The sequence below is a fragment of the Rhinolophus sinicus genome, linkage group LG05 (genome assembly GCF_036562045.2).
Source record: "Rhinolophus sinicus isolate RSC01 linkage group LG05, ASM3656204v1, whole genome shotgun sequence".
Taxonomy (NCBI): Eukaryota; Metazoa; Chordata; class Mammalia; order Chiroptera; family Rhinolophidae; genus Rhinolophus; species Rhinolophus sinicus.
In genome coordinates, this window is record NC_133755.1 from 44,727,854 (window position 1) to 44,743,707 (window position 15,854).

The 15,854-nt window shown below is 35.2% G+C and overlaps 1 protein-coding gene across 12 annotated transcripts in view; it reads right to left on the reverse strand.

Moving 5' to 3' along the window:
• Window positions 1-15,854, reverse strand: part of WDPCP (WD repeat containing planar cell polarity effector) — a 385,676-nt gene that overhangs the window by 208,113 nt on the left and 161,709 nt on the right. For 9 of the 12 annotated variants that reach the window (XM_074332051.1, XM_074332049.1, XM_019717842.2 and 6 more), the window contains exons 2-6: window positions 14,469-14,553; window positions 4,458-4,505; window positions 3,550-3,594; window positions 1,873-1,943; window positions 1,561-1,620 (exon numbers count right to left, since the gene is read on the reverse strand). In XM_074332051.1, the coding sequence (XP_074188152.1) occupies window positions 1,561-1,620; window positions 1,873-1,943; window positions 3,550-3,594; window positions 4,458-4,505; window positions 14,469-14,553 (309 nt within the window). The remainder of the gene's footprint in view (window positions 1-1,560; window positions 1,621-1,872; window positions 1,944-3,549; window positions 3,595-4,457; window positions 4,506-14,468; window positions 14,554-15,854) is intronic. The other 3 variants (XM_074332048.1, XM_074332056.1, XM_074332055.1) reach the window with 3 other exon arrangements.

Genomic DNA, 15,854 nt, shown 5'->3' on the forward strand with positions numbered 1-15,854 from the left:
GATGGTAAGGGTGGAGGCCATGAGACACACCTCATACTATAGGTGGTAGGCATGCCCTCCAGTCAAATAATTTTGAGCTTGTTTTTAAGGTGAGTAATGTAATTGAGAAGTACAATTTGAGGTGTACTAAGTTTAAAGCTTTCTAGAGCATATTCTGTATTCAAGTTTTAAAGTCTGATTAAAACTTTTATGAAAACAAATTATATGACTTTTTACATAATCCCGTCCTTTTGAGTAGTATCCTAAATCAAATTTAAGAAGTATTATCATTCAGAAATATTGATTCAGCCTTGTAAACAATCTCTGGAAAGTAATAACTTATGCCAATTAAATAGGTAACTAGTTATCTTCATAAGTAAAGGTAGACTAGTTTAAACAAAAAATGAGGAAAATAGAGTCCATTAAAATGATAGTCTATATTCAAGTAGTAGGTTATGTTCCTAATTATGACAAATTCAATGTTGTAGATTTATGGATAGAGCCATGGGCCTAAGTTGCAAACAACAGTAGTTAAACCTAAAATAAATAACACTGTTAACAAGCAAGAATTTAAATTGATATAGGATATTCAATTCCATGAAACAGTTATAATTATTATTAGGTTGGTGCAAAAGTAACTGTGGGTTTTGCAATTATTTTTAACCTTTTAAGCCACAATTACTTTTGCACCAACCTAATAGTAGTACTGATATAACTTCAATACATGATGTAACACGTAAGAGTGGAATAGGACTAATGATTCTTTTTTATCAAAGGCAAGTAAAATTTTTCCAGGCAAATAGTACTTTCAAAGCCTATCAGCAAAGCTGAGGCATTTGTCCATTATTTTGTGATCAATGGACACTAATTATTATGATTATGTCCTGAATATAGACTCATTCAACACGTAGCTCCCTGTCTAGGCCCTACTAGTGCTGTCCAACAGAGCTTTCTGTGACAGAAATGTTTTGTAGCAATATTGTCCATATGATAACGTGTGGCTACTGAGCACTTAAAATGTGGGTAGTGCAACTGAGGAACTGAATTTTTAATTTAATTAGTTTAACTTAACATTTAAATAGCCACCGGTGACTAGTGGCTACCATATTAAACAGTGTAGCTAAGAGGATTCAAAAAGTAAGAGCAGATGTTTTGTTATCTTAGGTCTAACTCTAGTCTGCTTATTGTTTTCCATAAGCACGGCATTCACAAACGCTTACTAGAGTGTTATGCCAAAAAGCCTTTGTCCTATGGTTTTATCTTCATTCAAAAATATGATTAAATCTATACCAGTAAATATCTAATACAACATTCACACAAATCCAAACAAAAAATACTACCTGAAAAGATTTTTACTAGTGTTTATAGTGTGTCAGAACAACTACACTGATTAATGAGGTAGCCCGGTAGCCTGTGTCAATCTGTCTAATGTTAGTTCTAGAAGGACTAGAATTCAAACTATGAAATATCTACTCCTAAAAAGTTTTTGTCCATTACCTATCATAACACGAGAATACCAATTACTGCATAGTTTTCAGCTCCATTGGTTAAACACTGCAAAAGCACGTCAAATCATTTTACCTGACAGATATATTTGTTCTTCCATTTGCTCAGCACACACTGACTATTTTGCATCAGCTCCTGAAAGAAACAGAGAAAGAGAGAGTGCAGTTGGCTATACTCATTGTTGTTATCAGTTAAAGTGCTTCTGATTTGCAAGCAGAAAAAAGATCAGCATGCCACACAAAGATGCAACTGTTTTGGAACTCCCCACTGGACAAAAGCAAAGCTATCATCACCAGGAGAGTTGATCCTTTATGAAAATTAAAGTTGTTGAAAGATGTTTTAAAACAGATTTGTTTGTTGCCAGTTTTGAAACTTTTGGAAAGATACCTCCAACTCCTTGAGCGAGTCTCGAAGTTTTTCTGGGCGTCTATTTTTGAGCGTCCAAGGATAATCTCGTGCTGGCAAATAAAACATGTATGCAGTTAGTTAAACATGATTTTAAAAGAAAACTGCTTAGCAGTGTGCCTTAGGAAGATTAAAATAAAACACCTCCTTAATTGAGAGGAAGTGGGCTTCATTTCCATCATCAAACGACAACCTTTTGAAAGGCTTTGTCATAGGAACAGAATTTTTACCACAGAACAATCTCCCTGATCATAATTTTATGATGACAACCAGCAAGGCACAGAGAGAATCCCTGGGAAAGTTTCCTAGGCCTGTGAATCTAGTACCTAATGGTAAGTGATCCAGTCTTTACCACAGAAATAACATTTTCACATAAACAATTAAATGTTCAATCCAAAAAAAAAATTCCAAATTCTGCAAGTAGCCTTCTCAGACCTGAAGATGCCTAATGAGTAAATGAATATAGTGAGGAAAGAAGTAAAATACAAAAAATGATACACAGGAAAATGAATTTTAAATTAAGCATCAAAGCATCACATATTAAAACGAAGGAAAAAATTGAGGGACATCCAAGTTTTAAAAAATTAGGCACTAATAGTGTTTTATTTAAAATAATTCTCTTTAAAATCTATACCATGATTCAATGATAAGCCACTGTTGTGTTTTAAATACATTTATTTAAAAGACAAAATTATTCAGTAGAGTCTCAATGTTAGCTTAAGTCTAACTAAAGATAGTTTTGTTTAAAAGAATGAACAAAATGTTAAATTGATTATAATATCTACTTCATCACAAAAATGAATTCATTTTTGAATTATCCTAAATAGTAATTTAAATAAGAGTTGTATATGTGTATACACATAATATATTTTATATCCAGACATTAAAATTTTACAGTAGAATTGCTATATATCTTATTTCATTTCACTTTATAAACATAACTTATGATGTGTAGAGCATATGTGCAAATTTTAAAATCTATGTTACAGCAACTAATACAGTCTTTTTAAAAGTTAAATGTCAGCCTAACCATTTTAAAGAGAACAAGTAGGATTTTTAGCTCCACCTATATTCCAAACAAAATGTAAATTATATTTAAGTCATTAAACCCTATTTCATTGTATCGATATTACATATATATCATACTTATATATTTTAGAACAGAAAAGACTAGAGAGAATAAAATGCTAATACTAATAATTATAAATCTTATTTTCTTAAAATGGGTAAAACAATAATTTAAGCATAGTACAAATAAAATGCTATCAGAATGTAAGCATGATATACTTATTTTAAGTATATTAAATAATATAAATATGGCTCATTAAGAAAGCTTATGATTATATAAGCATTTAAAAACTGGATAGAGATTTCAATGGTCTAAATTTTATTAGGTTGGTGCAAAAGTAATTGCAGTTTTTGCTATTTTAACCTTTTAAACCGCAATTACTTTTGCACCAACCTAATATAACTGCCTAACAAAATGTAATTCTTACTTATATGTTTATATCCTAAACAACAGGAATTTACAAGAAATTTAGAAGGAATAACATTTCCTACTTGTGCAGAATGCTTAAAATATTTTTTCTAAACTGAATCTTCAGAGATGTTAAAATTTCAATTTTATAGTAATTCCAAACAAATATAAAGTAAGCTTACATTCTGCCAACTTCTGCTTTTCTTCTAAGTTACCATGCTCTGCTGCTGATATTGTGTTGGAGGAGAGTTGGAAAGAAGGAGGAAAAAAAGTGGAAATTATTTTATTATAATATATTGTGTATTTTTATATTCACATACATAATGTATCATCACACACATTATTGAGATTAGTAAATTATGCTAAACTTTTTTAAAGGCAGTTGAAAAAAATCCCACAATTTGGATGTTTTCATTTCACAGAGGTTATTTCCTAAATTTGTAGTGAAAGGGCTTATGTAGCACAACAGGTGGGCCAATATCCTGAGCTTGCAATCTCATCAGATAGGGAAGGAAACTGCAACAGAGCCCAGAACAGACGCTATTTCAGTCTGTCATCAGAACCATGAAGTCAGCCTATTAACCACCAAGCTAAGCACACAGGATGCCCATACAGCCCCACTTCAACAGAGACCAAAACAGGAAGTAACTCTAGCTAGAAAGACCTTTTGGCCCATCATGAAACTTCTGGGATTAACAGGATTAATCAGATAAAGAAAATTGATCATTCACTCAGAAATGCCTATTTCAGATATCAGGTGAGGATCCAGAAGGCCAGCATCAGTGGGACCCATGCATTAACAATGCCCTCTACTGGGACACTGATAAATAAACGTGAATAGACTGTCCAGTTATCAGTCTGATCAGCAGTAAAATGAAAACTTTCATGTTCTTCTCCAGCATTTTCTCAATATTGCTTTATTTTATATAGAATAGCTATCAACCTCAGCATTTTTATAAGCAACTAAAGTGACTTTTCTTGAAATTCTAGAATTTATCTAAAGCTCATAAAAACAGTTTTTAATGGTCAGAATTATATAGTTTGGAATATTTAGTTTATAAAAATTAGTTGAGTAGAATAGATACTTTACCTGGTGGATCTTTTTTGTCATAATACTGGTATATGCCGATATCTCTATCTACAGAGAGGAAGAAATAACATTAGATTATGGTAAAAAGTTCTAGAGAATAAGAAATGAAACCATACTATGTGACACGGTGGGAGTGTAGGGCAGGGAGGAAGACAGAAACAGTGTCTTTATGTTACTAGAAATAAAATAGTTCAAAAGTATCTGAATATGGGTTCATCTATTCTAGGGGCATGCAGGAACTGGACAGTTTATCAATCTAATTAGAAAAGATTTACACAAAACTAGAATGGCATGAGGACAGGAGTAGTAAAGAACTGAAATTAAGGAAGACAAGCTTTTCTCTTTCACACTTCCTCTGATATTTTTCACAGGGTGCTACCCAAAGGAACTGCCACTAAGCAATGCAAAATGAAATCAGTGGATGGAAGAAAATGCCCTAACTATTGCATTCTGAACTGTGGCTTTCTTTTCTATTTAGCTCAAGTTTAGTAGGGTGTTTGGTAGGGAATCTACAGGAAAGAAAGAAGAGATTAGAGTAAGGTATGGATAAATTATCTGAAGCTTGTTTAGATTCAAAAAACCTTCCAAATTCGGATTCAAATTTGAACCCATTCAAATTCGGATGCTCTGCTGGAGTTACAAAAAAAGTAAAGCTAGGCTTCCTAGGTGTTGACAGTGATTTAATCAAGGAATCTGTTCTTGCAATTTAATTACAGGAGAACAAAATAACTCTATTTTCTTCCTATCTGTGAATAGTGAAATATTTCTTTCTTTGAAGTAACATTTGTTTCCTTCCATACAAAATAATTCTAGTTACTAACAAAAGGATACAACTGGTTCTCAAGAAGTGGAAGCAGTACAGGCTGCCCCCTAGTGACTCACTTTCTCAAACTGAATGATGAAACTTCAAAAAAATATATTACAGCTATAATTAACTTTTCAAAAATAGTTTTCAAAATAGCCAGTAAGCTATTTTGAAATAGAGCTTACTGAAGCTCTATTTTATTCATCATGCTATTCATCTGGACATACAATTTTAAAGAATGCAGCTTATTTCTATTAGATTGAAAATATTGATTAAGGAATGACTGGGAAAGGGCATGAGTAGGTCTCCTAAGATACTGATAATATTTTATGTCTTGATCTGGGTGATAATCTTATGGGTGTGTTCACTTTTTGATAGTTCAAAACATGCCCTTATAATTTTACACTTTTCAATACATATGTTACAATTTAATAACAAGTTTTTCTTTCTTTTTAAATCTAAGAACCATAGGCATTATGTACACTGGTAATATCCTCTATTATAAATATTCCATCATTGCATGCATCCAAACAGTTACAACTCTAGATTAGCACTACGAAGATCATAAGGGGCTCTGAATTCTGGCATAGGTCTGACCTACTGCATCAGGCCTGGAGTGAGGCTGTCAAAACCCAAGCAGGGCAAGGAGGTATCTGCAGAAGGAGACCTACCCCACACGGAGTATCTGAGCCTCAGCTGGATGAGGAAGTTGAGGAAGGTGTCTATGCAGCGAGTTGGCATGACATGGTGTGGCAGAACCCTAGCAGGGTGAGTAGGACACTCACACGGGGCAGTAGCCTCGTGTGGGGTTTCAGAGGCTGAACAAAGTGAGGACATCCACATATGGAGGCTACCCAACAAGGTTTGTCAGAACCTATATGGGGTGAGAAGGGATTCACACAGAGGAGGGTGTGGCCACAGAGACAGGAGACTGATTGCATACAGGACGTATGATAAAGTAAGTAAAGATATGGAATCCCCAGTGTCTGCAAAGGGAAGTACAAATATGGAAAGGGAGAAAATTATAATGAACCCTATTTACATTAGAATTGGAGATACCAGTGTGAGCTCATGGTTTTCAATATATAGAGATAAATACAGAAATGAATGTGGATGTAAATATGTGTATACAGACATACATATATACATACATAAATTCCCTAAGCTCTGCCCACTGAGAGGGCCTGGGAGTAACGATACTCCAATGGCAATAAGCACACACACCTAAAGCCCACCTTGGCTTCTAGATACCACCCTCTTCTAAAAGCAGCCAAACTCCTGAGAGAAGTGGCTGATGCCAGGGCTGGGAAAGAGAAGGTAAAATAAGAGCTGGAAGATCAGTAGTGTCAGAAAGAATGCAAATGCTCAAATACTGACAAGGATATGTTACAAAGACACTGAAGCCAGCTAGAAAAAGGTCCCACTGTCCACATCAGGAACAAATTTAAACATCAAAATAAATAATGATAGTAATGGATTAAAACCATTGAATAAAACAGGAAACCTGAGTCCAGAGGGACAAAATAAAGTTTGATGAGGAAGGACATTTACATAATTTCAACGTACCGCCCTACAAAATACTAAGTAATTCCAAAGGAAAAAGTAATTTTGCAGTGGAGAAGCCTAGAAGACAGCACCTTAATCAAATGATCGTGAACATCAATAAACACCCAAATTGAAGTTGTGCACCATCCGATAAAGAACACAGCATCACTTCTGGAAATTCCCACCAAACATGTATAATCTGAACCTTACTGTGAGGACATTTCAAACATACCCAAATTTAGGGACATCCTACAAAGTAACTGGTGTAAAATCTTCAAAAGTGTTAAGGTTACAAAAGTTTAAAACTAAATAAGTAACAATTAAAAGGATGAAAGGTTTGTTCCAGAATGAAAGAGACTAAAGAGATATGACGACTAAATACAACATGTGATTCTGAACAAGATCCCTTACTTAAAAAGGACATTAGTGAGACACTTGGTGAAACTCTGAGTATTAGATGGTAGTACCACTATCATTGTTAATTTCCTGATTTTGATGGTTACATAGTGGTGATGAAGGGCAATAACCTTTCTGTTGGAAACACACAACTAATGCATTTGAGGGTGGTGAGGCAGCAGGTCTGCCACTTACTCTCAAATGGTTCAAGAAGAAAATTCTCTGTATAGAAAAGTTTTCTGTAAGTCTGTGATTGTTTCAAATTAGACTGACTATTATAAAGACAAGAAATAGACATTGGCGAGGATGTGCAGAAAAGGGAACCTTTGTGTACTGTTGGTGGGGAGGTAAATTGGTGCAGCAGCTACAGAAAACAGTATTGCAGTTCCTCCAAAAATTAAAAATAGAAGTACCACATGATCCAGTAATTACACTTGTGGATACTTATCAGAAGAAAACGAAAACACTAACTTGAAAAGCTATCTGTACCTTCATGTTAATTGCAGCATTATTTACGCTAGCTAAGAAACAGAAACAAACTCAGTGTCCATCAATGGATGAATGGATAAAGAAAGTGTAGTATATACATAGAATGGAGTATTATTCACCCATTGAAAGAAGGAAATATTGTCATCGTGATGACATGGTGGACACCGAGGGCATTATGTTAAGTGAAATAAGTCAGAAAGAGAAAGACAAATACCATATGATCTCACATATATGTGGAATTAAAAAAAAACACAAGGTCACAGATACAGAGAACAGATTGGTGAGGTGGGGGCGGGGGTGGGGGTGTAGGTGAAATGAGTGATGGGAGTCAAAAAGTATAAAGTTCTAGTTATAAAATAAGTCATGGGGATCTAACATATGGCATGGTGACTGTAGTTAGTAATACTGCATCGCATGTGTGAAAGTTGCTGAGAGTAAATCTTAAAAGTTCTTATAAGAAAAAATATTTTTTTAACTGTATGGTGATGTATGTTAATTAAACTTATTGAATATTATGAGGTACACCAGAAGCTAATAACGTTATATGTCAATTTCACCTCAATTTTAAATATACTTTAAACATTAAGCATAATGAGAACATGTAACAGGGTTACTTAGTCTAAATGGCAGGGAAGGCTTCTCTAGGTAACTATAAGAGCTGAGCCTTAAAGAAAGAAGTAGGATTTCATATGGGTGGAAAGAGAGTAATGTGCCAGCAGAGAGAATGTACAGGTCCGGCTGAAGATCCACTTGGGGCTGAAGACCTTACTGTCCCTGGGGGCTATTATGTATAGTAGGGGATTGTTCTCTAAAAGCCATTCACTGTCTCCAAAAAGGAGGAGCAGGGACAGAGGACTTTAGGACAGATGGAGGGATAGGGAAGGAGTTTGCCAGGTATGTAACAGAAAACTAGGGGTATAAGGGAATCTAGATAGAATCAATCAAATTTCTAATCATAGGTTCAAGCCAGGCAACTGACAATATCTAAAACTAAAGAATCAATAAATAATAAGCATATTATTTACAAATGTGGAGGTATATACCCAAAGAAATAGCTAAAAACTGAAAACAGTTATTGCTATGGAGCAGGTATTGAGGGCTAGAAGATATACAGTGTGGCAATGCTGCTTATGTTGAAAGCATCTAGAAGCACCTGAATTTTTAAAGCCCTGCATGTTTGATTTAGATATTTAAAAAAGAAATATTGAAAGCCAAAAATAAAAAATCCGTTTATACCCCCAAAGACATTGGTAATATTGTAATTAGTGACATTTTTTTCTAGAAAGCTCAAAATGGCATCAATGTATTCTTTAAAAACAAGTGTGATAGGGCTTCCAGTCAAGACAGCAGAATGGGTAAATGCTATTTGCCTCCTCGTATGGCCACATCAAAATTACAACTGAATTACAAAACAACATCACTGAAAAGCACCTGAAATCTAGCTGAACAGAAGTCTTATAACTAAGAATATATAGAAGAAGCCAGGTCAGGACTGGTAGACGGGTATGGAGAAACGGAATGAGCTGGTCCCACACCCACATGTGGTGGTTAAAAATCAGGAGGGATATCTTAGCTGAAGAGCACCCCAAGAAGAGAGGGTTCCCAGCCCCACACCAGGTTGCCCAGCCCAGGGTTCCAGTGCCGGAAAAAGAAGTCACCATAACTTCTGGCTGTGAAAACCAGCAAAGATTGTGGCTGAGACGGAGAGCTGCTGGAGTCACAGGAGTTTCTCTTAAAGGGCCTGCCCACAGACTTACTTGCTGATGGACTCACTTGCTCTGAGCTCCAGCACTGAGCAAGCAGCTCAAAAGGTGCCAGGGACATACCAGGAGGAACTGAACTGTCTGATTTTAAGGCGAGGGCTGGAGGAGCAGCATTTTCCAGAAAAATTGCTGGCAGAAGCCACTGTTCCTTAGTTGAGCTCTCCTCCTACTCAGCATGCAGATGCAGGTAGCTGCCATATCTGAGTCTCCTTCAACCTAACTAACACCCTTTGCCCTGCCTTGGTCATTCCCTGAGATCCCAACCCACTCAACTTGAGGGTCTACCCAAGCTGCTTCCAGTGGCTTCTCCAAACAAATTGCCTGTCCTGGCTCATGCTGCAGACTTTCTTAAAATCTCTCAAAGGTTCACAAACACCAAACAAGCATCATCTGGCCTCTATGTGTCCCATACCTCTTGCTAAGCAGTCCCAAGCATGGCACTAGCATCAGCCAGCCTCGGTTTGCCGCTTAGCCTCTACCAGTCACGTCCAAACCCAGCATAAATGGCAACCATCTGTAGATAACTGTGTAGTTCAAACTAAGTGGCCCCAGGAAGGACACAGCAGTGGCTGACCTTGGCCTGCGCCAAGGCACCTTCCAGAACCAACACATCTGGTGGCCAGCTTCAGACCACACCAGAGCACCACTCAACCACCTCCACAAACAACACACTCAAAGGGTAAACTTGACAGGCATCAGAGCCCCACTAAAGCAAATCCTGCTCTGTAGTGTCAGCCCCTGCACAATAGCTCCACCACTGTAGTCACGGCCAGTCCTCATAACCAATCAGCCGAGGGGTGAATCCCTCCCACTGATGTGCAAAGAGCAACCAAGGCTCAACTACAACAGGAGGGCACATACAACCCACACAAGGGACACACCTGGAGCACCTGGCTCTGGTAACCAGGGAGACTGCGCCACAGGGCCACACAGGACACTACTACGGAAGGCCACTCTACCAAGACAGAGATATAGCAGCTCTACCTAATACACAGAAACAAACACAGGGAGACAGACAAAATGGAGAGACAAAGAAACATGTTCCAAATGAAAAGAACACAACAAAGCACCAGAAAAAGAACTAAACAAAATGGAGACAAGCAATATACCAGATGCAGAGTTCAAAACACTGGTTATAAGGATGCTTAATGATCTCAGGGAGAACTTCAACAAAGAAATAGGAAATAATAAAAAAGCAGAAAGAAATCATAAAAAAGAACCAGTCATAAATGAAGATATAATAACTGAAAGAATAAATTAGAGGGACTCAACAGATTAGATGAAGCAGAGGACTGAATCAGCACTTTGGAAGATAAGGTGGCAGAAAACACCCAATCAGAACAGTGAAAAGAAAAAAAAAAATCCAAAAAAATGAGGATATTTTAAGAGGCCTCTGGGACAACATGTATCAACATTCACATCATAGGGGTACCAAAAAGAGAAGAGAGAGACAAGGAATTGAAAATGTATTTCAAGACATAATGACAGAAAACTTCCTAAACTTGTGAAGGAAATAGACATATAAGTCCAGGAAGCGCAGAGTCCCAAACAAGATGAACCTGAAGAGGCCTACACATCATAATGATAAAGACACATCATAATTAAAATGCCAAAGGTTAAAGATAAAGAGAGAATCTTAAAAGCAGAAAGAGAAAGGCAATCAGTTAAGTACAAGGGAGCTCCCATGAGACTGTCAGCTGATTTCTCAACAGAAACTCTGCAGGCTAGAAGGGATTGGCATGGAATACTTAAAGTGATGAAAAGCAAGGATCTACAACTAAGAGTACTCTACCCAGTAAAGCTATCATTTAGAATCGAAGGGCAGATAAAGAGCTTCCCAGAAAAGAAAAAGCTAAAGGAGTTCATCACCATAAAATCAGTATTACAAGAAACGTTAAAGGGATTTCTTTAAGAAGAAGAAAAAAAGATGAAAAATATGAATAATGACAATAACTACATATCTATCAACACTTACTTTAAATGTAAATGGATTAAATGATCCAATCAAAAGACACAGAGTGGTTGAGGGGCTAAGAAAACAAGACCCTTACATATGCTGCCTGCAAGAGACGTACTTCAGATCAAAATTCACAGAGACTGAAAGTATAGGGATGTAAAAAGATATTTCATGCAAATGGAAATAAAAGGAAAATCTGAAGTAGCAATAGTTATAACAGACAAAATAGACTTTAAAACAAAGGCTATAATGAAAGACAAAGGACCCAGCAATTCCACTTCTGGGTATTTAGCCAAAAAAACCCAAAACATTACTTCAAAAAGACATGTGCATCCATATGTTCATTGCAGCATTATTTACAGTAGCTAAGATATAGAAGCAACGTAAGTTTCCATTAATAGATGAATGGATTGAGAAGTGGTACATATATACAGTGGGACATTACCCAGCCATAAAAAAGAATACGTCCTGCCATCTACAACATCATGGATGGACCTAGACGGTATTATGCTGAGTGAAGTCAGTCAGACAGAGAAAGACAATATCATATGATTTCACTTATATGTGGAATCTGAAGAACAAAATGAATGAACAAAAAAGAAACAAACTTATAGAGTTCCTATGTTAAATCACTAAAATTCCTATTTTTCCTATTTATTATCCATGTGTTTTGTCACAGCATTCATTTTATTTTTTCTAACATATTTATGTATATTTCAAAATAATTTTGTTTCCTTGGTTATAAAAATAATATATACTCAGTGTATAAACTTTGGAAAGTAAGAAAAGCATAAAAAAGTTAAATGTCCCATATTTCAATTCTTCAGAGACAGCTACTAATAACATTTTATTGTCTCTCCCTAGAGTTTTTTTCTGTATGTATATTTATTACTAAATAAAGTGTTATATTGAAAATATTGTTGTAACATTTTTGTTTTAAAATTGTTTAATTACTAAATACAAATAATTATATGTAATGTTAAAAATACAAAAGAATGTATGTAAGATTAAAAAATACAAAAAAGGGAAAAAAATAACTTTTAAATTAAGCTTCCTGTGTACCCTTTCCAATTTCCATTCCATTCCCTCCTTTCTCAGAGCTATACTAAAATTTTGTGTTCATAATTCTAATTTTCTTTATAGTATTATTTGTATCCTGAAACAATACATTATTTAATTTTTCCTGTTATTTTTGAACTTCCCCTAAATGCAATCATACTGTATGTATTCTTCTGCAACTTACTTTTTAAGCTTTTTTTGTCCAATATTATATTTCTGACATTCATCTATGCTGCTGCATGTAGCTGTAATTAATTTATTTTTTCTGTTGCATAAATGTATTTATCCATTTTCCTGCTGATTAATATTTGGGTTGTTTCTAGTTTCCTGCATTGTAAACAGTACTATTATAAACACTTTTGTACACATCTCCTGGTGCACAAGTGTCAGGGCTTTCATCAGGGCATATATCTAGGAGTGGAATTATTGGTCAACAGGTGATGTATACTTGTATATCAACTTACTAGATAATGTCAAATTGTTTTCTAAAGTGGTTGGACCAATTTATACTTTCACCAGCAGTGAAATAAGTGCGTTTATTTCCCTTTTGAGTTTAAAATTTTTTCTGCTTCGTATTTTCAATTTCCAAGAGAATAGTATAACTTTCCAGTGTTTTCTGAAGCTACTGTATTTTGTTTCTTCCTGTTCATATTTAAAAGTGAGGCACTAGAAAGCTTATTAGAAACTCTGTGTACATGAATAGGGCTTGCCAACTGGTGGGCTTCACAGATCAGCCAGGAACCACGGTGTTTCACTTGAGGATCCCCTCAAATGTCACTTCATCCCTGTTTTCAGTTCAGCACCTCTCCGCTGCTTTCTTCCACTGGGGCTAGTGTTCCCAAGTTTAGAGCCACCCTAGTTAAATATCTGCACAGTATGAAAAATACCTTACTACTTCTTAAGCAGACTTTCAAGTCCCTTTGTTGTCACCCTCAAGACACATCCCCATCTCCTACAGTATCAAGCTCCTCAAATTCTGTATCTTTCTAGAGTTTTGAGACACAAATTGGCTGTTATTGGAATTCTCTGTATTTCTCCAGCAGTGAAATCTGATACTCAGATTATTAAACTTTGCTAATTCCTTCATCCCTTCCATTGTCTAAAAACCATCCAACTGCAATTGTCTACTCTCTTATTCTCTTAGTCCTTGTGGGTTAATGCCTCCTTTATTTTGTCATTTACTCTCATTTTAGAAGAATCTGGGAAGGAAGCAACTGTGTGTTAAATCCACTTTAACTGGAAGCTCTATCCTTACACATTTTAAACAAGGTAAACAATGAAATCATAATGACATTCATTTGTAATTATATATTTGATATAAAGATATATTTAGTAAAGGGAAAAAAATATTTTCTTAATAATAATAATGCTAAAGACATAAATAAAACTGTCCTCCTAAATACAAGAGCTGTTTTGGATAATCAAAGAAAAGAAAGATTTTATAAAAAATGTTTCCTAGTGATATTTACTTTATCTTATAATGCTAATAAGCATTGTGAAAATACACTTATATTACTTCCCTCCCCCCAAAAATGTGAAATGCAAATAACATTAATATAATTAATTGTACATCTTAGCTCCATGTTTGATATATTATTTTAAAATCAAATAGAAATGCCTTTACCATTAGCTAGCCTGCAAATATTTATGAATATAAATCAGTTATTATGAACAATTCCGGCAAAAATTAAACATGTATGTATCTTAGGCTAGTAAAATTAATTTTTTAGACTAGTAAAAAAATTTTAATTAATTTTAATTTTAAAACATTAGGCTAGTAAAATTAATTTTTACAACAGAAAATCTAACTCAAGCTTAAAAAAATAAGTTAATCAGAGTAACTAAACAGAATATTTTCCACTAGCCAATTTTTAATTAAGTATAAAAATAATATAACTCCAGCTGGAGAATCTAGGCTCTAACCTTTGCTGGTATTTATCTATAATGTTGTAACTTATATTTTCAAAAACATCGAAATTAATCCAGAGCTGATTTACCCCCAATGTGTAAGGTATTCTTCAAAGACCACAAGTGCAGTTCAGTCAAGCAGAAAGACATCTGATGGCAGAAGGAATCTGTGGCCTGTTTAAAAATAATTAAAAAGAGGTGCCAATTAATTATCTTCTATTGCCAATAAAACCAAGATCCCTTAGATATAATAGAATCATTTGCCACTACTGATATTGTAGATATGGCTCATTAGAATAAACATTAGTATAGCCCTTATTACTCATCCAGAAATAAATTCTAGAAGAAAGAAAAATACACTTCTTTTCCTAGATTTACTATTGTCATCACGCTGAGAAATGTGCTAAGAAGAATATATATTTCAGTTTTCAATAACGTATGTTTGATTTTTAAGGGTCTGAGTATATTTAGAATTATTTAACATTTAAGCATTTTTAAAAACATTTTTAAGGAAAGGAAACATCTGTTAGGTAGTTATTAAGTACAGGCATATTTGTGTTTTTAATATACAAAGCAAATGTTTACTATCTCTCACATATAAACTGACTTATTAAAGTGAAATTTGCAAAGTAAATAGTATATAGTTACTATTATAAGAAACACATTTACTTCAAAGTAAACTGTGTGAAATCACATTAGCATTCAGTTTGTTAATCTGTATGTCATGATAGATCCAGATAGTCTACTCCAACTGCATTAAAAAAGTAATACCAAAAATGTACATCCTGTATTTTCTCCCAATTTTACTAGCAGGGGTTAGTGATGGATATTATTGATATATGGATATAAATATTTTTTAACTAAGTAGAACCTAATCAATTTGGACTGACTGGGAGAAGACTAATCTGAGTCAGAAAAAAAGTCAGTATTTTACAAATATTTGAAAACTATATAACTTTCAAATGTTTGCTTCGAAATACATACAGTAAACTACCAACATTTTCTTTTTAGAGATCATTTAAAAATTGCTCTTTCCAATAAACTTACGAATAACAAAAGAAGCTTTAAAAATATATTTTTTAAATTTTTTTATTGGGGAAGGGGAACAGGACTTTATTGGGGAACAGTGTGTACTTCCAGGACTTTTTTCCAAGTCAAGTTGTTGTCCTTTCAATCTTAGTTATGGAGGGTGCCGTTCAGCTTCAAGTTGTTGTCCTTTCAGTCTTAGTTGTGGAGGGCACAGCTCAGCTCCAGGTCCAGTTGCCCACTGCTAGTTGCAGGGGGCACAGCCCACCATCCCTTGCGGGAGTCGAACAGGCAACCTTGTGGTTGAGAGGACGCATTCCAACCAACTGAGCCATCTGGGAGCTCAGCAGCAGCTCAGCTCAAGGTGCCGTGTTCAATCCTAGTTGCAGGGGGCGTTGCCCACCATCCCTTGCGGGACTTGAGGAGGTGAACTGGCAACCTTGTGGTTG